The sequence below is a fragment of the Pelophylax lessonae genome, assembly GCF_965119305.1.
Source record: "Pelophylax lessonae genome assembly, chromosome: 2".
Lineage (NCBI taxonomy): Eukaryota > Metazoa > Chordata > Amphibia > Anura > Ranidae > Pelophylax > Pelophylax lessonae.
In genome coordinates this window covers 471405243-471432147 of record NC_138769.1, presented here as the reverse complement: position 1 = coordinate 471432147, position 26905 = coordinate 471405243, and the positions used below count along the sequence as shown (strand labels likewise).

The 26905-nt window shown below is 43.4% G+C and overlaps 2 protein-coding genes across 2 annotated transcripts in view; one reads left to right on the top strand and one right to left on the bottom strand.

The window, feature by feature from the left end:
* RAB20 (RAB20, member RAS oncogene family) overlaps positions 1-14830 on the bottom strand; it is a 75609-nt gene extending 60779 nt beyond the window's left edge. The window contains exon 1 of the mRNA XM_082247113.1: positions 14559-14830. Within this exon, the coding sequence (XP_082103239.1) occupies positions 14559-14733 (175 nt within the window). The 5' untranslated portion in view covers positions 14734-14830. The remainder of the gene's footprint in view (positions 1-14558) is intronic.
* Positions 14831-15204: 374 nt separating this feature from the next.
* On the top strand, positions 15205-17896 carry PDCD6IP (programmed cell death 6 interacting protein). The gene has a single exon (XM_082245235.1). The coding sequence runs from the start codon at positions 15250-15252 to the stop codon at positions 17851-17853; it is 2604 nt and encodes an 867-aa protein (XP_082101361.1). The 5' UTR covers positions 15205-15249; the 3' UTR covers positions 17854-17896.
* The last annotated feature ends 9009 nt before the right edge of the window (positions 17897-26905 follow it).

The window sequence follows — 26905 nt, the reverse complement described above, 5'->3', positions numbered from 1 at the left end:
AGGAAGAGTAGGTGGGAGAGGATTGGGTGAAAGAAAAAGCAGGCATAAGCGATTTAGCCTTTCTTCTGTAAGCCCCCTCATTTTTCTATCTGTCCCTTGCTCACTTACCGAGTGAGAGCTGGGGCTGGGTTCCGCAGCCTCTGGCAACATGGTACGGTCCTCCGTCATTGTGCCGCCTGGAGGGTTTCACTGCAGGAGCTGTGCTGAAGTGACCGCTGCTGCTGTGTTTTGGGTTCTTTTTATTTTAAAATTCGCGCCAAAACCGATTCCCAAGGCCCGCCCAGTGGAAGTAAGGGCATCCGCCCCCATTCCGTGCTGACTGGTGTGTAATTTGCCCTTATCCAAGATGGCTGCAGAGGCACTTCCTGTGCGGGCGCCATCTTGGTGATGTCACTTCCGCTCCCGACGGTCCGGAGTTATGCGGACGCCGCGGGAGATGGAGATCTTGTTACCAATATGCAGGGAGATGTGTTCAGCCGCTGCCGCCGCCATCTCCTGTCTGAGCCCGCCCGGAGGCTGACAAAGTGCCGACCGCACTGGGGAAAACCATCTGGAGTCCCGGTGAGTGGCGTCAGGGCTGTATACCCATCCCCTACTTTGCCTAAAGCAGGGATGGGATGCTGGCAACCTCTTTTGGAAACCCCTTTGGTTAAGCACCCGCCAATAACTTAGCTGTGTCTCAGGGGAGGGTTGCTGTGTAGTTTCCCGGTTGGGGGGCTGCGCTGGCCTCCCCCCACTTTTGTCCCCCTTTTCCTTGTGCCTGAGACTGACGGCCTCACCAGTCGTAGTTCAGTTGGTCTCAGGGAGTACCCAGCGACGCCTGCCTTGGGTAATGAGAACCTGTTTCCAGGTCCTAAAAAAAAAAAAAAACTAGGGAGTTATCCCCTGGTGCTGTGCTTGCAGGACGCAGGAAACACAAGTACTGAAGGGGCAGCCTAGGGCGGCTTGTTTTAAACTTGTGTGTTTGTGTTTCCTGCAGGAGGTGGAGCCCATCTCTCATGTGACCGTCCTGGAGGATGACTGGGGAAATGTGAGTTAGGGACCTTAGAGGGAGTAAATTGATGGCGCTATACAAGTACCTATAAAATAAATAAAGTAATGTTAAAATCAGAACTCCTGATCTACATAATGTTTCCAAGTTGCTGACTGTGAAATCGCAGTAGCTGCATTCTTCAGATTTCTGGGTACAATTTTCCTTTAAGTGCTACTAAATCCATACACATATACTAGGCCCAGTTTAGACAGGAGCCAATTAACTACCAGCTTATCTTTGGAGTGTCGAAGGGACCCAGAGTCCCCAGAGGAAACCCATGCAAGCACAGTTCCATGCAGGTAGTGTCCTGGTTAGAGCTGCACAATTCTGGATAAAATGAGAATCACGATTTTTTTGCTTAGAATAATACAGATTCTCGGTGTAAAATCTTTTACAATTACCGTATACAAAAAAAATTGGGCTAACTTTACTATTTAGTTGTTTTTTTTAAATTCATTAAAGTGTATTTTTTCCCAAAGACTTCTGCGCAAATACAGTGTGACATAAAAGATTGCAACAATCGCCATTTCATTCTCTAGGGTCTCTGCTAAAAAAATTATATATTATATATATATTTATTAAAAGAAGGAAATGATACATTGTAAAACATTGTGTTTATAGTTATCTAGCAGCCTTAACAATGTCGATAAACATTTGCCAGAGCCACTTTTTTTTTTTTTTTTGAGTGAGCAGAGAATGGCTCTCTAAAAATCGAGGACATGCTGTTTTAAAGATTGTGGGGGGGGGGTGAATCGAGATCGCAATTTTTTAACGATTAATCGTGCAGCTCTAGTCCTGGTTGTGGTTTAACCCGAAGACCGCAGTGCTGCAAGGCAAGAGTGTTAACTACTGACTTTCAACATCCTAAAGAAATTTATTTATGACTACATTTGAGAATGTGGTCTGTGTGCCAGAGTTGCACAACTATGGGCTTCTAAGAATCATTTTTTTGAGTTTTCATGATATGCATTGCAAAAGGTTTAGGACATTAAAAGAGAAGTATGGTCAAAGATTGTCTGGCTATACTTCTCTTTAGGGTCACAGGAGTTCACTTAATTATGCTTTTCTGTGACCCAGAATAAGTCGACAGTGGGCTATATAGCCTGTTCTCAGCTGACATCAAAGAGCTGCTCTAAGCTCTGGAAGAATCCTGACTATATTGTCGGGATCCACCCAGATGCCTGATCAGCAGCTGGCTTCAGCTCTCAGCGTGCCACAGAGATGAAGCCAGCTGCTCCTGCTTCCATGCCCAATGCTCCAGTGAGAGCTGACTGTCACTGCTCTCCCCTCTGAGCAGACTGAGAAATGAGCAACAAGTGGTCATATGATCCCTGGAGAGGAGTATGTATGTTCTTTTAAAACTCAAAAGACGTTTCCACATGACTGAGGGCTAGTTTTTTAGTTTAATGTACATTGCACTAACGCCTTTTGTGTGACATGTGAATATGCAATTGTGTTAAGGCTTAAGGATAATGGATTTTTTTTTTTTAAAGCACTAGAGACAATACTTACAAAAAATTGTTCTGAGTTCTGGTGGCTGCTTTTACAGTAAAAACAGCAGACACCAAGATATTATCATCAGCAGCTGCCCCTGTAACAGGCACTTGTCAAAAGTGCCAACTATACTTGTCCTTTCCACCTCATGCTCCATTCACAGCACTCCTACTATAGGCGATCTGGTTCCTAGGCAGGCAGCTTCTACACTCCAGAGGATCTCCACCGTCTCCTTGGCTTGTAATGTAATAAGCCACCACACTACTGCTAAGAGATCCAGATGCAATTTTTTTTCCATTAAAAGTCAGGGGTACAATCCAAAAAAGTAGCCAACGCGTTTCAGGGGTCCAAGCACCCCCTTCATCCAGGCTTGACTGGCAACAATGTGAACAAGCCAGATTTGAACTGGACCTGCTAAGCAAACTGCTGATAAGGCCTGTGCTTGTAATTTACACTGGAAAAAAATACTATTGTAGGTCCAGTTCACATTGTTACCAGTCAAGCCCTGATTAAGGGGGCGCTTAGACCCCAGAAAGAGGTTGGCCACTTTTTTGTATTGTACTCCTACCTTATAATGGAATAAAGTTGCATCTGGACCTCTTTCCAGTGGTGTGGCGCTTCAAGTTCAATTATTTTTAACACACACAGCATTACATAGATACTAGGGGCCTCCCTATATAAAACACTGCACTGTATTACATAGATAGTAGGGCCTCCCTATACTAAACACTGCACTGTATTACATAGATATTAGGGCCTCCTTATACTAAACACTGCACTGTATTACATAGATAGTAGGGGCCTCCCTATACTAAACACTGCACTGTATTACATAGATAGTAGGGGCCTCCCTATACTAAACACTGCACTGTATTACATAGATAATAGAGGCCTCCCTATACTAAATACTGCACTGTATTACATAGAAAGTAGGGGCCTCCCTATACTAAACACTGCACTGTATTACATAGATAGTAGGGGCCTCCCTATACTAAACACTGTACTGTATTACATAGATAGTAGGGGCCTCCCTATACTAAACACTGCACTGTATTACATAGATAGTAGGGCCTCCTTATACTAAACACTGTACTGTATTACATAGATAGTAGGGCCTCCTTATACTAAACACTGTACTGTATTACATAGATAGTAGGGGCCTCCCTATACTAAACACTGCACTGTATTACATAGATAATAGAGGCCTCCCTATACTAAACACTGCACTGTATTACATAGATAGTAGGGCCTCCTTATACTAAACACTGTACTGTATTACATAGATAGTAGGGCCTCCCTATACTAAACACTGCACTGTATTACATAGATAGTAGGGCCTCCCTATACTAAACACTGCACTGTATTACATAGATAGTAGGGCCTCCCTATACTAAACACTGCACTGTATTACATAGATAGTAGGGCCTCCTTATACTAAACACTGCACTGTATTACATAGAAAATAGAGGCCTCCCTATACTAAACACTGCACTGTATTACATAGATAGTAGGGCCTCCCTATACTAAACACTGCACTGTATTACATAGATAATAGAGGCCTCCCTATACTAAACACTGCACTGTATTAAATAGATAGTAGGGCCTCCCTATACTAAACACTGCACTGTATTACATAGAAAGTAGGGGCCTCCCTATACTAAACACTGCACTGTATTACATAGATAGTAGGGGCCTCCTTATACTAAACACTGCACTGTATTACATAGATAGTAGGGGCCTCCCTATACTAAACACTGCACTGTATTACATAGATAGTAGGGGCCTCCTTATACTAAACACTGCACTGTATTACATAGATAGTAGGGGCCTCCCTATACTAAACACTGCACTGTATTAAATAGATAGTAGGGCCTCCCTATACTAAACACTGCACTGTATTACATAGAAAGTAGGGGCCTCCCTATACTAAACACTGCACTGTATTACATAGATAGTAGGGGCCTCCTTATACTAAACACTGCACTGTATTACATAGATAGTAGGGGCCTCCCTATACTAAACACTGCACTGTATTACATAGATAGTAGGGGCCTCCTTATACTAAACACTGCACTGTATTACATAGATAGTAGGGGCCTTCCTATACTAAACACTGCACCTTATTACATAGATAGTAGGGCCTCCCTATACTAAACACTGCACTGTATTACATAGATAGTAGGGCCTCCCTATACTAAACACTGTACTGTATTACATAGATAGTAGGGGCCTCCCTATACTAAACACTGCACTGTATTACATAGATAGTAGGGGCCTCCCTATACTAAACACTGCACTGTATTACATAGATAATAGAGGCCTCCCTATACTAAACACTGCACTGTATTACATAGATAGTAGGGGCCTCCCTATACTAAACACTGCACTGTATTACATAGATAGTAGGGCCTCCTTATACTAAACACTGTACTGTATTACATAGATAGTAGGGCCTCCCTATACTAAACACTGCACTGTATTACATAGATAGTAGGGCCTCCCTATACTAAACACTGCACTGTATTACATAGATAGTAGGGCCTCCCTATACTAAACACTGCACTGTATTACATAGATAGTAGGGCCTCCTTATACTAAACACTGCACTGTATTACATAGAAAATAGAGGCCTCCCTATACTAAACACTGCACTGTATTACATAGATAGTAGGGCCTCCCTATACTAAACACTGCACTGTATTACATAGATAATAGAGGCCTCCCTATACTAAACACTGCACTGTATTAAATAGATAGTAGGGCCTCCCTATACTAAACACTGCACTGTATTACATAGATAGTAGGGGCCTCCTTATACTAAACACTGCACTGTATTACATAGATAGTAGGGGCCTCCCTATACTAAACACTGCACTGTATTACATAGATAGTAGGGGCCTCCTTATACTAAACACTGCACTGTATTACATAGATAGTAGGGGCCTTCCTATACTAAACACTGCACCTTATTACATAGATAGTAGGGCCTCCCTATACTAAACACTGCACTGTATTACATAGATAGTAGGGCCTCCCTATACTAAACACTGTACTGTATTACATAGATAGTAGGGGCCTCCCTATACTAAACACTGCACTGTATTACATAGATAGTAGGGGCCTCCCTATACTAAACACTGCACTGTATTACATAGATAGGTTAGCCTCCCTGTATAAAACACTGTAGTGTATTACATAAATTATACAGCCGCCATATAAAATATCCCCCCTGTAGGGGTCCCTCCCTATACAAAACACTGCACAGTATTACATAAAAAATAGACATAGAAAATACTGCACTATATTATATAGATTGTAGAGCCCCCCTTTAACAGAAGTCAATGTAAGTGGTGCTGAAGTCAGATCCAAAGTAGTGCAGGAACCTTTTTCCAAGTCTCTCCTATTCAAACGGTTGCATTGCACTTAATGGGGCGTGACTTGTCATGCGACTTGTGCCCATAAACTCAGAGCGCATGTCGCACCAGTGTGAACTGGGCCAGAATGTGATAACATTACAGACAATTGCTAACACAAAAGAAGAAAACTGGTTATAATAAAACATATTTTCCCAGACATTCAACATTTCTCACATAACAGTCCTGTTTTTTGGGGTGATGAATGTTTTTAAAAACCCCAACCAGATTTTTCGTTGGCTGGATCAGACCAAATGAAGTTTTTTGGACTCTCCGTCAGCACTATCTCCTCACTGTAGCTCCAAACTCTGCCCGCACTGTAGATTTTAAAAAATCCGGAGTCTCACTTCTCCAGCTGCATTAAAAAAAAAAACAAACAGCAAAAACCCTGATCAGTGGTAGTCAAACACATTTGTACTGACTGCTGCAAGTGGACAATGATGGGAACACTACTAGAGAAGCCTCACTGACAGAGGCTTTATTAAGCCAGTGGATGAATGGTTTTCTGACCGCCATCCAACCAAAACATTAATATCCGTTTTGGTTGGATTTCTCTTTCAAGCAGATCTAAATTAACTGCTAAAATATCCTTTATGTTCATGAGACTTCACACGTACTTTTACTTTTTTTTTTTTTAAAGCTGCTGCTTTCTTTAAAATTCTTGGTGATCCTGCCCTGAATTTCTTATTCAGGCACTTCCTGTTATAGGGTGACAACGCTCTTCTAATCCAGTCCCGTCTCTTAATGATGCAGGTGTTGGAGCCTCCTTTTAGCCACTTCAGTGCACATTACGCAGGCATGGTCTACTGATGTCAGCATCAGGAACCCCATCCAGTCAGCCACCACTGGAGTGCATGCATGTAGACAGGAAGATGCTGCAAACAGGCTGCAAGAGATCAGCAGCACTATGTATAAAAAGGCAATTGTTTATAATCTACGGTCCTGTCATTCAGTTTGATACACACCTTCATGTCAATCAGTTAAAGTTTACATCTATCTTTCACACTGATAAGTTTTTCCTGTGTTTTACCTTGCAAGAGAAAGGTTTCCCTTGGGACTCTTCACACCACTACACTATGGGTGCAGCGTGTTTTGAAAAGATCTGCATCTTTGGTGCGATTTTGAAAACAGCACCAAAAACGCAACTGCCCATAAAGTGTTACTAAACCCAGACCCCTCATTCACTATATCTAGTCTCCCACAGTACACAGAACATGGAAATGCAAATATTTTAGTAAATATAAACTGCTAAATACTTTTTCTCATTACCAGTATATAGCAGTCTTGTGACTTCTATCAGTGTCTGGTTAAAGCCTGTAGGAGGAGTTCTCATTCTCCTCTGACTGTCCTATGAGGCTGCAGGACCCCTGACCCTCTGTCTGGACAGTGCTGATTGGCCCTTTGCTGATCACATGCACTTTTCCAAGAAAGAAAAAAAAAAAAAAAAAACTCTAGCAATACACACCAAACTGAGCATGTGCAGAGTGACTTCAAAGGCTCTGTTCTATCGATCAGGAGATGTACTGAGGACTGTGGAAGAAGGGGAGGATCAGAGAAGACAGGAACAAACAGCCTTTTAACACAATGCACAGGATTAACCCCTTCAGTTCCACAGTGAGTACAACAAGCATGCTTTACAGTATATACAGAACGATTTTACTGTTGTGGATTTAGCAACACTGTAAATTCATGGAAAAAAAAAATTGCAAAAAAAACGCACCACATTTGTGTGTCACATGTCTATTTCTCAAAGGTGCAGGCATCCAAACAAGGCAGCAGAAACGCACTGCAAGAACTTTGTGACTGGACCTGCTTATGTAGATGTGACCACATATAGACAGATGCACATTTGGATAAAGGATTACATAGGTTTGTTTTTCTCAATCACGAGATGGAGGGAAAAAAGGGAACCTACACAGATGACATATAAATATGTTTCCGTTCTGATCCAACTCAGCAGGGAGTCAGTCCAAGGCCAAGACAGAATGCAGAAGGCCTGTTTGACGGGGGCTACGGCTGACCATACACTAAACAATCCCTTTAAGCTCTACCACCAACTATATAGTTTAAGGACCAGCCTGATTTGATATTAAAGTGGTTGTAAACCTCAGACATAAAATATAAAGAAAGCGTATCCCTCTATAGGGTGCACTTGTCTCAATCCAGAGCTCAAGTGTCATCTCGGTCTGCTGCCTCCTTCCTCGGCTATCAGCTTGAATTACTTCTGACAAGCTTTCCTGACACCAGGAGAAAAATGGTGACAGGGGAGGGAATCGCCAGCTGATTGACAGCCTCAGCTCTGTTCCTGAGTGAAAAGGGGTGTGTCTCTTCCCTCCAATCAGCTCTCAGAGCTCTCCTTACTGAGATCTGCAGAGTGTAACTTCAGCTCTCCACCCCCTTTATTCTGAACTCTCAGACAAGCTTTATAATTCAGCACTTTGAACAGATGTAGAGAAGAGCAGACTGCAGATAAACGGGTACAACTTATGTAGGAGGATTTGTTTCATCTCTGTGTATCACCTGAGGCCAGTCACTTAACTGGGTATATGTAAGGGTTTAAAACCAGTTTCATTGAAATGGTTTGTTTAGGTTGCTCCTCATACTACATAATTTTAGTAAATCTAAAGGCAATTGTACGCTCAGATTGTATAGTTAACCTAAAGCTTGATACACATTGACGTTTTTAAAAACATTTTTATAAATGTAATCTTTTCGACTTTTTAAATAATATCATGAATTTAAATGATTATTTATCCTTTTGAAGCAGTGTTAAAAAACCTGATTGTTTTATTTTTGGTGCATATTTAGCAAATCGCACGAAAAACTTACTTCCCCATTGTAATGTATTGAAAACGCAGCAAGAACGCATCAAAAACGCACCTGTGTTGCCTTTTTGATGAATTTTTTGAGTCCCATGAAAAACACACCATAAGCAAAGTAAAATCGTGGGCATTTTCGGCAGCCATTATCAGCACTTTTTTTTTTCATTTGGCTGAAAAACACTGAAAACCTTATTTTCAGCTAAAATTTTGTTGCATCACTATTTACAATCATATTGCAGCGTGTGCATGGTGACCATGAAGGCTACAATCTTATTGTACAATCTCCTTTAGCTCTACCATCATCTATGTAGTATGAGAGTCTGCCTGATTGGATACAAATTGAAAGGATTGTTCGGTTTGTCCTCATTTGGCTTTGGCATATCTAAGGACCCTTTCTCATGGGGTGGGATCTGTCTGCTGATCAGAGCGGGCGGATGACAGATCTGTGTCTGCTCAGTTTCTGCAGAGTGGACACGGGCAGACCCTATTCTGCTCTATAAGCAGACGGGTATAAACAGACTCCGATGTCTCTTTACAGCTGACTGCCCTCCGATCTGCTCCACCTATGGAGGCGGACAGGTCCCCTTCAATTTTTTCTTTTTTTTTTTTTTTTTTAAGCGGACCGGATTGGATTGGAGGTAGGTGGTTGTAAACGGACACAAGTCAGTTTATGCCCACCAGGCTATGGGGTGAATGGAGGGTCCGATTAGGTCTGCATGAAAAATTGACAGTGGATCCTGATTGTGTGAAAGGGGCCAAAGGAGATTGTACAATCAGATGGTATAGTAGGTGTACAGCTTTAGATCTGCCAACAGGTATTTAGAAAAAGGGTCTGTCTGGTTACAGATTGTTTAGTTTAGGTAGGCCCTCATATTACATAGATATTGTAGAGCTAAAGTTGATTGTACAGAGATTGCATGGCTAGTTTCAAATGTGTATGATAAGCCTAAAGGCCCGTACACACGTACCGATCGTCCGCCGAAAAGCTTCGGCCGACAACCGATCGGCCAATTGTAGGCTTGTTAGTATGATGCTTCCGACAGCCGACAGCGCACTTTCGGCCGAAAAGAATCTGTCGTGCAAGCATGAAAATTTTTGTATGCCGACACCAGAACGGCCGATTGTTTGCCAGTCAGTACAGAATTCGGCCGACAGACAGCAGATTTGCAAGACTGGGCATGCTCAGAAAAAAAAAAAACACAGGGAAAGTTAACCATTACATGACATCACTTCTGCAGTCGGCGGACAAAATTCTTGTGCTGTCTTTTGCACTTTTCAACAGACACGACAGCCCTGGACAAAAGACGGCCGATCGTTCGGCCGACGATCGGTACGTGTGTACGGGGCATTAAGCCCCATACACACGGGCGGAAATCAGCTGATTTGTCGGCCGCAAATATTCGGCCACCGAACGATCGGCCGATTGTAGGCTTGTTAGTATGATGCTTCCGACAGCGCATTTTCGGCCGAACAGAATCTGTCCTGCAGGCATTAAAATTTTTGTACGCTGACAACAGAACGGTCGATTGTGCGTCAGTCAGTACAGATTTCGGCGGACAATCAGCAGATTTGCAAGACTGGGCATGCTCAGAGAAGAAAAAAGACAAGGAAAGTTAACCATCACATGACATCACTTCTGCAGTCGGCTGTTGTTGGCTGACAAAATTCGTGTGCAGTCTTTAGCACTTTTCAACCGACAGGACAGCCCTGGACAAAAGACGGCCGATCGTTCGGCCGACGATCGGTACGTGTGTACGGGGCTTAACACTGCAACTATGCAAAACACACAGAGGGTGCACCAACCTAGTGCATTACGCCAAGGCCAATCATTTATTGTATAAAAACACGGTAAGTATTATACTCACAAAAGCAACAGTAAAAAGCGCATCACAGATCTCAGCAAGTTCCATCCAATGCCACAACAGATACTGAAGACCCCGTGGGCTGACACGTTTTGAGGAATTCCATTTCTTCATCAGAGCCACCACAGTAAGCAAGCACTCCCTAGGAGCACCCTTAACCCTTTGATCGCACCTGATGTTAAACCCTTCCCTGCCAGTGTCATTTATACAGTGACAGTGCATTTTTCTTTAGCACTGATCACTGTATTGGTGTCACTGGTCCTCAAAAAGTGTCAGATTTGTCCACTGCAATGTAGCAGTCCCGTTTAAAAAAAAAAAAAAAAAAATCCATAAATCTATCCCATAGTTTGTAGACACTATAACTTTTGTGCAAATCAATCAATATATACTTATTAGGATTTTTATTTTTAACAAAAACCTGTAGTGGAACACATATTGGCCTGCATTTATGAAGAAATTTGATTTTTTACATTTTTTTTAATTGGGTATGTTTTATGGCAGAAAGTAAAAAAATGTTTTTTTTTTGTTTTATTCTTTTCTTTATAGCGCAAAAAATAAAAAACATAGACGTGATTAAAGCGGTTGTAAACCCTAGAAAAAAAAAAAAACCTGCAAGACAAAGGCATAATGGGCTAGTATGCATCGTATACTAGCCCATTATGTGTAACTTACCTTAGAACGAAGCCCCGACACGGACCCCCGGACATCGCTGCGGGCGCTGCCATGATCCCCCGCCGTCTCTTCCGGGTTCGGCGGCTCCGGCGCGGTGATTGGCCGGAAGAGACGGCTCCGGCGCGATGATTGGCCGGAGCCGCGATTACGTCACTCCCGCGCATGGAGTGATTTTCCGGCAAGCTTCCGGCAAATTAATTGAAGGTCCCCCCGGACCTTCAGAGCGCATGCGCCGCTCGCGAGAGCGGCTGCATGCACTGTAAATATCTCCTAAACCATGCCGGTTTAGGAGATATTATTTGTACCTACAGGTAAGCCTTATTATAGGCTTACCTGTAGGTAAAAGTGTCAAAAGGCGGGATACTACCGCTTTAACCACTTTAGAACTGCTCACAGTAATACTACTGCGGCAGAGTGGTTCGTTATCGTCCAGCGACGTAGTATTAACGTCGTTGGACACTCCCCCTTCTGGGCGGCGCTTGCGCGCCGCCGGAGGCGCGCTCCCGCTGTTTTCATTCACAGCGGGAGTCGGGCCAGGGGAGGAGCAGCGGCGATCGCCGCTGCTCTTACCCGATCGTCGGGGATCGAGTCTGGAGATCCGCCCGCTGTGTGTAAACACAGCGGGCGGATCTCCATAGTGACAGGGAGTGACAGATCGGACTGTTCAGCATAGCTGGACATCCGATCTGTCCATGACTCACACAGTCACCTCCCCCCCTACACGTCAGTAAGCACCAGGCATACATTAACCCCTCCCTCTCCAATAAAATTAACCCCTTCCCTGCCAGTGTCATTTTTACAGTAACAGTGCATATATATAGCACTGATTACTGCAGTAATGTCACTGGTACCCCCAAAAGTGTCAAAAATGTCAGTCAAGGGTCCGATCCGTCCGCCGCAATGTCGCAGTCCCGCAAAAAAAAAAAATCGCAGATCGCCGCCATTACGCGTTAAAAAAAAAACCACCAAAAATGACAGAAATCTTTCCCTTTGTTAGTAAATGCAATAACTTTTGCGCAAACCAATCAAAATACGCTTATTGCGATTTTTTTTACCAAACATATGTAGCATAAAACAAATTGGCCAAAAATTTTTAAAAAAATTGGTTTTTACATCTTTTTTGGGGGGAATTTCATATAAAAAAAATGTTAAAAATATTGTTATTTTTTCAAAATAAACGCTCTTTTTTTGTTTATAGCGCAAAAAGTAAAAATCGCACAGGTGATCAAATACCACCAAAAGAAAGCTCTGTTTGTGGGAAAAAAAGGACATAAATTTCGTTTGGGTACGGCGTCGCACGACCGCGCAATTGTCAGTTGAAGTCGCACAGCGCCGAATCGCAAAAAGTGGCCTGGACGGAAGACAGCAAAATCCTCCGGTGGTAAAGTGGTTAAATACCACCAAAAGAAAGGTCTATTTGTGGGGAAAAAAAAGGGCAAACATTTTATTTGGGTAGATCGCTTCACGTCTGCACAATTGTCAGTTAAAGTAACACAGTGCCGTATTACAAAAAAAATGGGCTGGTCATTTGGGAGGGGGGGGGGGGGGAACCTTTGAGCAATGAAATGGATAAATAAACAAAAATAGAAAAGCTCAAAAAACTTTATTAACAGCGTTTAGGGCCATTTCTGCTGGAAAAACACTCCAAGAAACTCTCCAAAAAAATTTTTTCTGCTCCAAGACGCTGAACCCCAAAAAAACACTAACAGCCTAAAGTAGCGTGCATGGACGCATAGGATAACACTATTTAGCTTCTAGGAGCAGAAAAAAATGCTAATAACAGCTTCTAGGAGCTTAAAAAACACTAGCATGCATGGAGCCACAGTATTTCCAAATCTTGACATTCTCATTACCAACTGATTGCACAACCTCCTTTGTATCTACCGACAAGTACGTAGTGCAATGGCCTGCCTGTATGGATGGGTGAGGTAGGTGCTCACGTAACTTAACCACTTGCTGACCGCACGCCGCATATAGACTGCGGCAGGCTGGCTCGGCTGCGCGAATCGACGTATGGGTACGTCGGTTCGCGGGAGTGGTGCTGGGGGGAGCTGCGCGCTCCCGTCCCCACTAGGCAGCGGAGATGCTGATCCACAGGACCGGCGGGATTGCAGGTTGTAAACGCAGTCCCGCTAAATATTGCTGATCGCCACCATTACTAGTAAAAAAAAAATATATTATATATATATATATATATATATATATATATATATATATATACACATACACACACACACACACACACACACACACACACACACACACACACATCAAAAATGACAAATCTTTCCTATAGTTTATAGATGCAATAACTTTTGCGCAAAAAAATTGCTTATTGCGATTTTTTTTTTTTTTACCAACAATATGTAGCAGAATACAAATTTGCCTAAAATGATGAAAGTATTTACATTTTTTTATTTTTTGGGGAATGTTATATAGCAGAAAGTGAAAAAAATATATAATTTTTTTCAGAATTCTCGCTTTTTTCTTTGTTTATAGCACAAAAAATAAAAATCTCACAGATGATCATATACCACCAAAATAAAGCTCTATTTATGGGGGGGAAAAAGGACATGATTTTATTTGGGTACAGAGTCGCACGCTCGCGCAATTGTCTGTAAGGCAGTGCCGAATTGCAAAGAAATAGCCTGGTCATTAAAGGGGCAAATCGTTCTGATCCAGAAGTGGATAATTACGGTAGATCTAAGGCGGATTGTACAAAGATTGTACCATGTATGGTCTTGTAAAGCAATAGATCGGGGTTTCTTAACTAGGGTCCCTCTTGAGGTTTCTAGGGGTTCCTTGAGAAATGGATAATTTCTACCTCTCAGATAGATTTCCAATGACACCATTGTTCCTTTTAGCTATCTGTAAGGGGGTAATTCTTCCCAATGATGACAGAGTAAGGAGCTTTCTTCCCACTGACTGTCACGCCAATCTGTCATAAGTTGTAGATTTTTAGCAAGGGTTCCCCGACACCAGAAATTTATTTCTAGGGGTTCCTTGAGCAATAGGCAATTTCTGCCTCTCAGATAAGTTCCCAATGACACCATTGTTCCTTTTAGCTATCTGTAAGGTGATAATTCTTCCCAATGATGACAGAGTAAGGAGCTTTCTTCCCACTGACTGTCACACTAATCTGTCATGAGTTGTAGATTTTTAGCAGGGGTATCCTGACACCATAAATGTATTTCTAGGGTTCCTCTGAAAAGGTTGAGAAAGGCTGCAATAGATAGTAATAGTTAGCAGTGAAATGCTTTACCTGCAGTGTCCCAGATGGATATATTGTAGGGTCCCCACTGTTTGAGGTAGAAGGCGCCCCCTACAGTGCTGACGGTGTCCTGGAACTTCCTCTCCATGTACCTGTGCAGAAGGGAGGTCTTCCCCACATTCATGTCCCCTAGGAGGACCACCTTTAGATCTGGCTTCTTCATCATCCTGCCAATCAGATGTCCCCAAAGCTGGTGCTGCCTGAGGGAGGGAGCCAGCTCTCAGACCCCTTCTCCCTGCACTCCCAAACAAAGCATTGCTGCAGCGGCTCAGGTGCCGTCCGTCCTATCAGCGAACACTTCGAGCAAAACTTTGCTAACTTAGCAAAACAGGGAAGCAGTGCAGGAAGTCAGGGCTCTCCTCCAAGCCCCGCCCCAGCATCAGTCCTAACCCCTCCCCGGTCTTGGCTCCTCCCCGCCGCTCGCTGCATACTAGGTGTATTAATCCGTATAGATATATAGAGAGCTGTAGTGCGCATGCGTAGTGTGTGTGAGGGAGCTATGACATAAGAGCAGGAAATGACAGTGCATTCTCGTCTTTCAGGTGACTCAGACAGCCGTGTGATGTGAGGAGGGAGGGGGACGTACCCGGAACAAACAGTCTTCGTTCTCTCGGCCGATACTGACTGACTGACGGACGGAGGGTCGAGGCAGCTCAGCACAAGCCGCAGCCGCCCCTCAGCCATGGCCACGTTTATCTCAGTGCCCCTAAAGAAGTCGTCCGAAGTGGACCTGGTGAAGCCGCTGTCTAAGTTCATCCAGAACATGTACCCGGCCGGGGAGGAGCAGGCCGAGTACTGCCGGGCGGTGGACGAGCTGAATAAACTGAGGAAAAGCGCGGTAGGCCGGCCGCTAGACAAACATGAGAGCTCGCTGGAGACCGTCATGCGTTACTACGATCAGCTGAGCTCCATCGAGCCGAAGTTCCCGTTCTCTGAGGGCCAGCTCTGCCTCACCTTCACCTGGAAGGACGCCTTCGATAAGGGCTCCTTATTCGGCGGCTCCGTCAAGCTAGGCCTTGCCAGCCTAGGCTACGAGAAGACCTGTGTCCTCTTCAACATCGGGGCCCTGGCCAGCCAGATCGCCTCTGAGCAGAACTTGGACAACGATGAAGCCCTAAAGTCTGCCTCCAGGTACTACCAGCTAGCCAGTGGGGCCTTCGCCCACATCAAAGACACTGTGCTGTCCGCCCTCAGCCGGGACCCCACCGTAGACCTCTCCCCCGACACTGTGGGCACCCTCAGCGTCATCATGCTGGCCCAGGCCCAGGAGGTCTTCTTCTTAAAGGCCACCCGAGACAAGATGAAAGACGCAGTCATTGCCAAGTTGGCCAACCAGGCGGCCGACTTCTACGGCGATGCCTACAAGCAGTGCCAGTACAAAGACGCTCTGCCCAAAGAGGTGTACCCGGTGCTGGCCGCCAAGCACTGCATCATGCAGGCCTACGCCGAGTACCACCAGTCCATCATGGCCAAACAGCAGAAGAAGTTCGGGGAGGAGATTGGCAGACTGCAGCATGCCGCTGATCTGGTCAAAACCGTCAATTCCAGGTACGACGAATACGTCAGCGTCAAAGATCTGTCCGACAAAATACAGCGTGCTCTCACCGCTGCGAAAAAGGACAATGACTTCATTTACCACGACAGGGTGCCAGATTTAAAAGATCTGGAGCCTGTGGGCAAAGCGGCACTGGTCAAGCCAACGCCTGTCGCAGTCCCTCTGAGTCAGAAGTACACAGATCTCTTTGAGAAAATGGTACCGCTAGCTGTCCAGCAATCTTTGAGTATTTATAACCAGAGGAGGGGCGATCTAATCAACACAACCATCGCCAGAATGCGGGATGCCACAATTTTGTGTAATGGCGTTCTAGCCTCTCTGAATCTTCCGGCAGCCATTGAGGATGTGTCTGGTGACACCGTACCCCAGTCAATTTTACAAAAGTCCAAGGCGGTCATCGAGCAGGGTGGCATTCAGACTATTGACCAGCTGATCAGAGACCTGCCGGAGCTTCTGCAGAGAAATCGAGAAATTCTGGATGAGTCGCTCAAGTTTTTGGATGAAGAAGAAGTGACGGATAACGACTTAAAATCCAAGTTCAAGGAAAGATGGCAAAGAACACCTTCTACTGAGCTCTATAAACCCCTGAGAGTCGAGGGCAGCAATATCCGTAACATGTTGGATAAAGCCATTGCCGCTGATGCTGTTGTGAAAGAGCGCTACCAGTCTCAGAGAGAAGCCATAGCAATATTATGTAAGCCTGAAGCTGAGCTCAATTTCGCCATCCCATCTGCAAACCCTGCAAAAACTATGCAGGGCAGTGAGGTGGTGAACACCTTGAAAACCTTGTTGGCCCAGCTGGATGAGATTAAGAGGGAAAGAGAGCAGCTTGAAAATGACATTAAATCAGTCAACTTTGACATGACAACCAAATTTCTCACCGCTCTGGCACAAGATGGTGCTATTAACGAAGAGGCTTTATCTGTGACCGAACTCGATCGGATCTATGGAGGCTATACTGACAGAGTACAGAGAAATCTGACTAAACAAGAAGAAATAATCGGCAATATCCAAGTTTCCCACCAGGAGTTTTCCAAAATGAAACAATCAAACGGCGAAGCTAATCTGAGAGAAGAGGTCCTGAAGAAATTGGCTGCAGGGCATGACAGCTATGTGGAACTTGTCGCTAATCTGAGAGAAGGAACGAAGTTCTATAATGACCTCACGGAAATTCTACTGAAGTTCCAAGGCAAGTGCAGCGATATTGTTTTCGCCCGAAAGACCGAAAGAGATGAGTTGCTGAAAGATTTGCAGCAAAGCATTGCCAGAGAGCCAAGTGCACCATCCATGCCGGCAGTACCAAGTTATCAGAATGCTGCCTCTTCAACTCCTCCTGCTACTGGCACAGCAAGCATGCCAACTCCGGCACCAAGGACTGTCTATCCTGCTAAACAACCTCCACCACGTCCTCCTCCACCTTCAGCTCCTGCAAGTGCCCCTATTAGTGCAGCACAGAATGTTGCTCCTCCAGTAGCAAATGCCTCAGTTCCAGTGCCCTCACAGCCTGTCTCCAGCACCATTCCATCACAGGCACAGGGTCCCCCATTTTCAACTTACCCCGGATATTCAGGGTATTATGGCATGCCCATGCCCGTTGGCTATAATCCATACATGTATGGCCAAACCATGCCTCCTTACCTATACCAACCACAGTCAGGTCAGGCACCTTATCCACCACAGCAGGGTGGCTTCCCAATGCCTCAGCCACCTTATTACCAGCCACCTCAGTAGGAATTGTGTTGACCTAAATGCTTGTAAGCTGAAAAAGTAACTTTCAGTTGCAGTGAGTGCACTGTGCGATTATATCCAACTCTCTAATTTCTGGGTTTTCTGACCTGTTTGAGTTAATCTTCTGATTGCACTAAGCTGTTTCTGCCTGCCCATTTGCAAACACGTGATCAGAATGAAAACCAACTTAGTTATGCCTGGCAAAAATGACCGCCTTGAGCTGATAAGGGTTTTTTTTTTTTTTTTTTTTTGATAATGTGCAAATCTCCCCAGTAACACTATGCTCTTTCATATGTAAAATGGGGTTTGGAGTTATCTATTTTTTTTTTTTTTTTTTCCTCTGTTTTTACTTTTCATTTTCTTTATAGTTTAGTTATTGTATGTATGCTATTTTTGTCTATTAATCAAAAGCCTTGTAAATCATTATAATGAAAAATAAATCTAAAAGCACAGCATTGTTTGCAGATGCTGGTTTAAGGTTGATTGTTCTGCTTTAGTTTATAAAACTATGACTTAATTTCCAGATGCCTTTGCCATTTTATTTATTTGATTTATTTTGTTAGCAATTAATATAAAATCTTAGCAATTCAGACACCTTGTTAGAGTAAGTAGTGGTTAATGAAAATAGTGTAGCACAGCTGTATTTTCCTCTAAAAAGGTAAGTTGCAGGTTAATTTTGCACTTGCTCTAAAGTCTAGTACACACCGGCTGAATGTCGGGCGGTATCGGCCAATCAATGGAAACTGGCCGACATTCAGCTCGTGTGTACGTCAGCAGTCCCAACAACAGAAGCCAGCCGTTCGGCCAGCTTCTGTCGAAGTGGCATGATCGAAAAAGTTCTGCCATTTTGGCTCCCGATGACTGGGGTGTTCTTGTGGGGGTGTCTCCCTGTCAGAACACAAAAGCACAGTACTGGGGATCCCCGTACAAACATCAGATGGTATAGCAGCTCCTCCAGAGCTCTTAAGTGTTGTTTTTTTTTTGGTTTTTTTTTTTTTTTTCCATTCATCCCATTGAGTTGAATGGGGAAAAAAAATAGTGTGTACCAGGCTTTAGTGACAAAATAGACATCTGTCTCTTGTGAAAAGATATCTGTTGGCATCATTGTGTAAAAAAGGATATGTATACATTCTTGATCCTGAACTCCAGCAACATTGAACTAGATCTCTTAGGGAAAAGTAAATTGACTTACTAATCAGGCAAATTAAATTGTAAACCCCAAATTTTTTTTATTTTTTTCAACCTGAAAGAGAAACACAATGAGCTATTAATGAGCTATTATGCATCGCATACTAGCTCATTATGAAATACTTACCTTAGATCGAGCCCCCGCCGTGCCGCCCGCTTACCTCTATGATGGGCGACATGTTCAGTCGCCCGTCTTCTGGGATCGCGGCATCCGGCCGGAGCCACGGTGACGTCACTCCCGCGTGCGGGAGCCGACAGTCATGGCACTGGGCTCTGAAGGAACGGCACCAGCGGCCGTTCCTTTAGAGCGCATGCGCCAGTTACGTCACTGGCTGCATGTAAGGTAAATATCTCCTAAACGGTACATGTTTAGGAGATATTTACAGTACCTATAGGTAAGCCTTCTCATAGGCTTACCTATAGGTAAAAGTTGCAGAGGAGGGTTTACTTCCTCTTTAAGACCCCTTTCACACGGGACCGTTCAGATCCACCTGTCAGTTTTTTTTTTTTTTGTTTTTTTTTTTTGGCGGATCTGAACGGTCACCCCATGCATCTCTATGGGGCATCGGATGTCAGCGGAGACATGTCCGCTGACATCCGATCCGTCTAATCTGGACGGATGGAAACCCTATTTTCCATCCGTCCAGCGGATCGGATGAGAACGGACAGACGGTCCTTTCCCATCTGATTTCCCCCATAGAGATGCACGGGGACCTGACAGCTGTGTCTCCGCACACAGTGAGGAGACACATCTTTCATCCTCCTGCTCAGTGGGGGGATCGGTGGATCGATCCCCCGCTGAGAAAAACGGAGTCTGCCTGACGTACTCTGTGTGTGAAAGGGGCCTAAGGCTAGCCATACACTTTGTGGGACTGAACAGAAAAAAAATCAGTTTATTCCTCCACCTGCTCCAAAGAGTGTGTGCAGCCAAAATGTTTTCATTAGTTTTGAATAGAATAGTGGAGAATTAGAATTTCTGTCATGTTTTTATTGCTGGAAAATATAGATTAGGGTGTGGCAGCTCCTCCTTGACAGAAGTCTACTGTTTGATTGATTGACTTCTATCAAGGGACATGCTGGAAAACTTTTTTTTGTCGATCAGTGGATGCAGCTGCTGATGGATGTATTGACTCCCCTAACACCCCCCACCCCCCCCCCCCCCACAATTTTAAGCCATTCTTTTTTTGTAAAAGGAAAGATGCCTATGCTTAACCTAATCTAAAATTGCTCCAGTCTAGTGCCCGACTTCAGTGCAGAGGAGGGACAGCTGATAATGGAAGCCTCATAGTAAGCCTATAGGTGATGTCATTGCCAAGGCTCTCCAGCCATTTTCTCTGCGCTCTCTAAAACTGAAGCCACTGCTGGAGAGATCATGTGACCAGACCAAAGTGACTTCAGAATAGGTGTAAATAACCTCTTTCCTTTTTACAGGGTAGATAGAATAGGCTTCAAATGGGGTGGATGCGGTAGTAAAGTGTTTAAAGTGGAGAAAAGGAAAAAAATAATTCTCCCTGCAAAGCAATGTTAGTCCACAGCACTGAGCTCTGAATGGATGGCACAAGTATGCCGTCCCTTCAGAGAGCATGCGCCAGTGACGCTACTGGCTGCTGCTCTGGAATATCCCCTAAACGATGCATGTGTGGAAGAGGTTTATTTTACCTACAGGTAAGCTTTATTATAAGTCTCCATTCACACTAGTACGACTTGGTCAGCCTGACAAGTCGTGCACCATCGCGGTCCATTGTGTGGTACAGGAACGGTTCTAATAGGAGCGACACAAGTCGCTCCGTCTTAGAAAAACGGTCCAGTACTACTTCGGGGTGACCTGGAGCGACTTGCATAGACATTAATTTTATGAAGTCCGTGCAAGTCGCGCTGAAGTCGGATCGCTATAGTGTGAACTGAGTCTGAAGCTGGATACACACTATCCAACTTTTGTTGGTAGATTTCCTTCAGATTTACCTTTTCAATGTAGTGCAAGGGCCTGCCAGATTGCATACAAATTGAAAGTGTTTAGGTTTGACCTCATATTATATGGTTTTGGTAAGTGTAAAGCAAAAAGTCTTCAGAAAATCTTATAGTGTGTATGGGCCATAAGAGTTTACTACCACTTAAAATAACAAAAACAAAACTCCCCCTGCAAGTAAATGATAGAATGTGCTTGTATGCACTTTATACATAATGACGCATTGACCCTTTCCTGTAAAAGGGATCCCTCCAGCAGCACGCTATCACTACTGATCGAGCTTCCACTCATTCTTCCTTAGCTTTTCCTTCTGGATTGCACATGCACACGAGTCACGGCCGCAGCAAAGCGCTCAGGATTGATGGCACATTCAGTGTGCTGCCCTCAGTTCAGAGTACGGTGCGCATGTATGTCGGTGACATCATGGCCTGCAGAAATTGTGACTATCTCCTAAATGGTATACATTTTAGGAGCTATTCGTTGTTCCTACAGGTAATCTTTATTATAAGTAAAAGTGACCAAGCAGTGTTTTCTACTGCTGTAAGCTTAGTTAGGTCTTGATTGGAATTGCACTAAAGAGCAGTACTAAACCTCATTCATTTTGTTTTTTTTTTTTTTTTTTTTCCTCATCTAACCCCCCTTGTGGCATTTTGCTATAATGTGCCAGTATACAGCGCTAACTTGCCTGTCAAAGGAAGACCTCCAGCCTTGCGTTGTCAGTGCTTGGACACTTCTATCTTTACCTGGTCTTCCTTCCAGGTTCACTACATTCTGTAGTTTTTAATGGCTTGACTGTGATGACATCACACTTCTGTGCATTCAGGCGGAAGTCACATCTCCGCAGCACAGAGCAGGTGCCATATTGTACTCTGTGAATGCGTAGCTGATGGTACATTACAGCTGACAGGCAAGAGGAAGCGTTAATGGCAGAGGAGACCTCAATCGCTTCTGTCCTTAAAAAAAAAAAAAAAAAAAAAAACTGTGTGTATGTATGTATGTATGTGTATGTATATACATGTATGTATGTATGTATGTGTATGTATATACATGTATGTATGTATGTATGTGTATGTATATATATGTATGTATGTGTATGTATGTATATATATATGTATGTATGTGTAGAGCCTTTTTAATACTGCTTTCAAAACAAAAAGTAATGTGTGTTAGTTTGCCCTTCAGTAATCTGTATGCTTACACATACTGCACCATCTGATACGTTTCAGTGTGAAGGTGATTAATTAACATAACAGGTCAGACTTGTATGAATAAATGTAAAAGGAGCTTATCAGAGGAATTAATATATGTGAGATAAAATTCAGATTCGGAGTGAAGAGATTTTCCTATACACACACATCGCTGGCATGCTAAAGTCTACTGATCTGAAATAATGGTTGGTCAGTTCATGTTAAAGTTTAGTAAACTAAAACCTTGTTCCTTTATTGTAATTTTTTGAATGCCTGTTTCAGCAGTATTATTTAATGTAACTAACCTTCAGATGGATTAAAGTGGTAGACACATTCCCTTACTTGTTAAAGGACGTTTCCCATTTCCCCTGATCCTCTCTGCCTACTTTATTTTTCTGTGGTTATCTGCCTGCAGAGCTCCAGTTAGGCCCATCCTCACTGAGGCTGGGGGATAGAGCTCTTCTCCTGGCCTGACAATGCTGAAAGCTATAGACACCAGCAAGGCCATGTCATAGTTTCTACTGTTGTCGGCATTCCACAGAGCACAGATCAGCCAGAACTTTGTGGTCACATGATCCCATTGAAAAATGTAAGCAAGCATTCAGAAAGTGATGTATTGGAAAATGTAAGTAGAGAGAGTCGGAGGAAAAGTATGGTTTAACAGGTAAGTTATTGTGATGCCTTTCCTTCTCCTTTTTAAGGGCAAATACAGTGTGCTTCTGACATCAGTATGAGATATTTTTGTCTGTCAGGTGGGTGTTCTGTCAACTGCCAGCAACCGGATAACTAAATAGGCTGCCTGTCTTTTTCCTTATGGAATTGATCCCTCCACAGCCAGATGTGAGATGTTGCTGGCCAGAATGCTACTGAATCTCGATTTGAAATGATGTAGCAACAGCTCACTAACTTGGCTACGGAGGGGAGGTTCCATAGGGACAGCCAGGCAGCCTTTTAGCTGTCCTACTGCTGGCAATTCTTGACAAATTACTAGCTAGTCGCCTTTCTGACATCAGGCTTAGAGTTAGTTGCAGGTGCATTTGATCTGCTTCAGCTGCTTTTGCGTTACCGTAGGCTGAAGTATGAGGACAAACGCAGTTCTGAGGTAAACAAAAGCCTGTCTATGCTTGGAACAATCCTAATTCCTCCCCCAAGCTAATAAGGGTAGTACTCCCACCCAGTCAGTCAGATTTAGCCCTGGTCCACACAAGTGTGACTTGACAGTTCAAATTAGCGGCAATGACGCCGTTTAAGTCGCAGTGACTTTGAGTAAGGTTCCTGCACTATTTCTGTGCAATTTCATGGGCAACTTGCTTTGATATCTGTGTAAATGAAGTTGCACTGTTGTCAGCAAGCTGTACATGAATAGTGATCGGCAGGCTTGAAATCACGCTGAAGTAGTGTGATTTTTAGAGTCACCCCCCCCCCCCCCATTAGCCAAGCATCTGGCTCTCCGTTGCAGGGTAGTCCCATTTACTTAAATGTGTCGTGTTTGGCGTCTGTACTGCTTGAATATGTTGGGATAATTTTTGCTGCAGCGTGTGTACAGCCCTAAATGACTTTGTTTGCTCTTTTTGGTGGGTGATCTATGGGTGGTGAAACCATTTTTAGCTGCCTGTTTTTACAAGCCACCTGTGTGAATTACTAAAGGTCATTATCCATGATGCAATCTAATTGTACAATGTCCTTTAGGCTACCCATACACTGTCTGTTAACATCTGACCGCCCATAGAGGAGAGTGGGCTGTGTACGCTCTGCATGAGTAGACATGGATTAGCAGACAGATTTCCCACTGAGCAGATGGACTCCAATGTAGCCGCTCCATGTGTAAGGGGCTGTACCACTGTGTACAGCTTACTAAGTAGTATATACCATGCTTATGTATGTGGTCCCTCTTCGTCTCGCCAAAATATTTGTTGCCATGGATCGCTTGGTGCACAAACCAGTACACTTTTTTTTTTTTTGCTTTTTATCATGAGGAAAAGCAGAATCCTATTTAGCAAAGTTGCCTAGGTTCAAAGTTTCATGTTTTGCCTGACTTCCAGAATTAACTGGACAAAATTTTGTGACTTTGTTAGCATAGTTTGGTTATTTTAAGGGCCATTTCACACTGTTATGGTGCATAAACTTGCACAATAGCATTTGTGTTCTGTGATGTGACATTTATTAATGCCACTCAGCACACGTTTCCGCACAATGAAATCCACTTTTGTGTTTTGGTGGATTGTGCTAAAAAAAAAGTCCATTGCAAGCCTTTTGGCTCCTTTTACACTAGTGGACTCCACAGTTGTGTATTTTCAGTTCAACTTTGGAGTCGACTTTGATATAGAGTTTTCAGTTCACACCGACCACAACCTGAAAGTTGGGCATCTTTGCCGGGTGACCAACCTGAAAGTTAGGCATCTTTGCCGGGTGACCAACCTGAAAGTTGGGCATCTTTGCCGGGTGACCAACCTGAAAGTTGGGCATCTTTGCCGGGTGACCAACCTTAAAGTTGCACAACTTTGCTAGGTGACTTGAGTACTACTTTGATGAGATTTTCAAGGACTGCCTGTGTAATCTTCCTGTCATGTCGGATCCAAATCGCATCAATATAGATTAAGAGGCAACTTCCATTAAAGTCTATGGGCGCAAGTTGAACAGAAGTCACCTTTAAAGTAGTACAGGAACATTTTTCTGAAGTTGGAGCAATTTTTGTGCTAATTAAGATGGCTCTCATTGACCAACACAGGTTTTTACCTAAAATATTGTGAAGGCGTCAAAACCCAAAAAATATGAAATACCTGATATAAACTGCTGCTCCTTTAAATGTGAGTGAACACATAAATGGGTGAACTAGTGTGGTAGAAGGAGGCGCTGTTTATAAGCTAAATATGTGCTGAAAATCACTAACAATCCTATATTAAAAAATGTGAATAATACATATGTATAATTGTGTTGATATTTAATTAATTTGTAACACTTATTTATTGACATCAGTTGCTGTATATATCAATTGTACATATGTATTATTCACATTTTTTAATATAGATTGTTAGTGATTTTCAGCACATATTTAGCTTCTAAACAGCACCTCCTTCTACCACATGGATCACAGGTTTTTACCTGTCATGCGACTTGGGGGTCTCGCAAGTCGGAATCCCAAGTCACAGTAGTGTAAACCAAGCCTTACATTCTCTGCAATTGAAGTCAAAGTCAGATAAAAGTAGTGTAGAGACTTTTTTGAAGCAACAGCGACTTCAGTAGTGTCAATTGGAATGGCTCTCATAGAGATGCATGGCATTTCACATATCCTGTGACTTTGGGTTGCACAAGTGTGAATGAATGGGTTGCAATAATGAAACACAAGTTAACATGTAGTAAAGTTTGTGCTTTAACACACCACACCAAACTGCAAGTGGGAATGAGCCCCTATGGTTCAATATGAAAAGGTAAACCACTTGGCTGTCATGCAGATCCTCTGACTTCAATACATCCTGAATCCCACAGCAAGTATGCAGATTGGGAATTTAATTTTGGTATACTTTGTCAGTGAAAGTGTTTGAAACCCAGACAAGTTGCATGGCAGTCGGGAGAGAAATATTTTCAGTAGGAATGGCTTCCTTCTCTTGAGTCCTTATGTTTTAACCACACACTTTGCCTATACTTTTAATATTTTGCCTCCCGTTCCTTGCCAAGGTTTGCAGCTCGGAAAGTACACTGACAACCTGGAGAAAGGGTATTTATTGTTTCTCCCCTCACTCTGTATTAGTACACCTAGAGACAATAACTGGAAGTGCTAGATAAACTGTCACTCTACTAGTAATTTGGATATGGATATATGAACCCAGAGCAGTAAAACTTTAGGGACACAGTATAAAATTTGCAAATTGAGGTAACAAATGTGATTAAGGACGAAGCTGATTTGCAACTGGCAAGGCAGGCAGGCTAGGCTGACAGTTTGGAACCATAAATTCACTGAAAGCCAACATGATTTGCATGAAGCTCTGTGCTGCCTCTGGCAGTAAATGAAGTTGTTCAAGGTAGACGATTACAGCTTATAGTGGTGCCTAAAATGTTCACCTCCAAAAAAGTATGCTCACCAGCCATTTGGTTTGCTGTCTACTCCTTATAATCTCCCCCCCCCCCCCCCCCAAAGCATGTAACATGTAGGTGGGGGAGAGAATCTTCTGGATGGTACCCACTCCCACTTGCTCATTATTCCTCACCTAGGTGAGGATGAGGTCTTACCAGCCCAACAGCTGATTTCTGCTGAATTGTCTGCAATTCCAACCATGGATGATAGTAGGTCTTCACCACCAAACTCAACAGGTATACTAAAAAAACAAAAAAAAAAAAAAACACATTTCACTAACTGGGTAGAATATTATCAGCTGTGACTGCCTGAATACAATAGCATTGGTAGGGGGATTGATTTCTCTCTTCGGATTTCTCTGTTCAGCCACAGCCAGTTAGCTGAATGAAGAATAACCAAGTGGGTTCCTGAATCTTTACAAGAGGTGGATATAGGAATCCTCCCGGCTGAGACTGTCTTAACAGAGGGGACTCCCTGCTTTCAGAATAGATTAATCAGCTGCTGCAGCTGCTATTGGAGAAATTTTCCAACAAGCCAGCTTAAAGTGGAGTTCCACCCATTTTAGTCACTGTAGATGTATGTAATCCCCTTTTAAAACGACTTTTACCAATGGAAAGTTTTTTTTTTTTGCTAGTATATACC

Bases quoted from the DNA above. Each gene is read 5' to 3' on its own strand.
- PDCD6IP (XM_082245235.1), top strand. From the start codon at position 15,250: ATGGCCACGTTTATCTCAGTGCCCCTAAAGAAGTCGTCCGAAGTGGAC.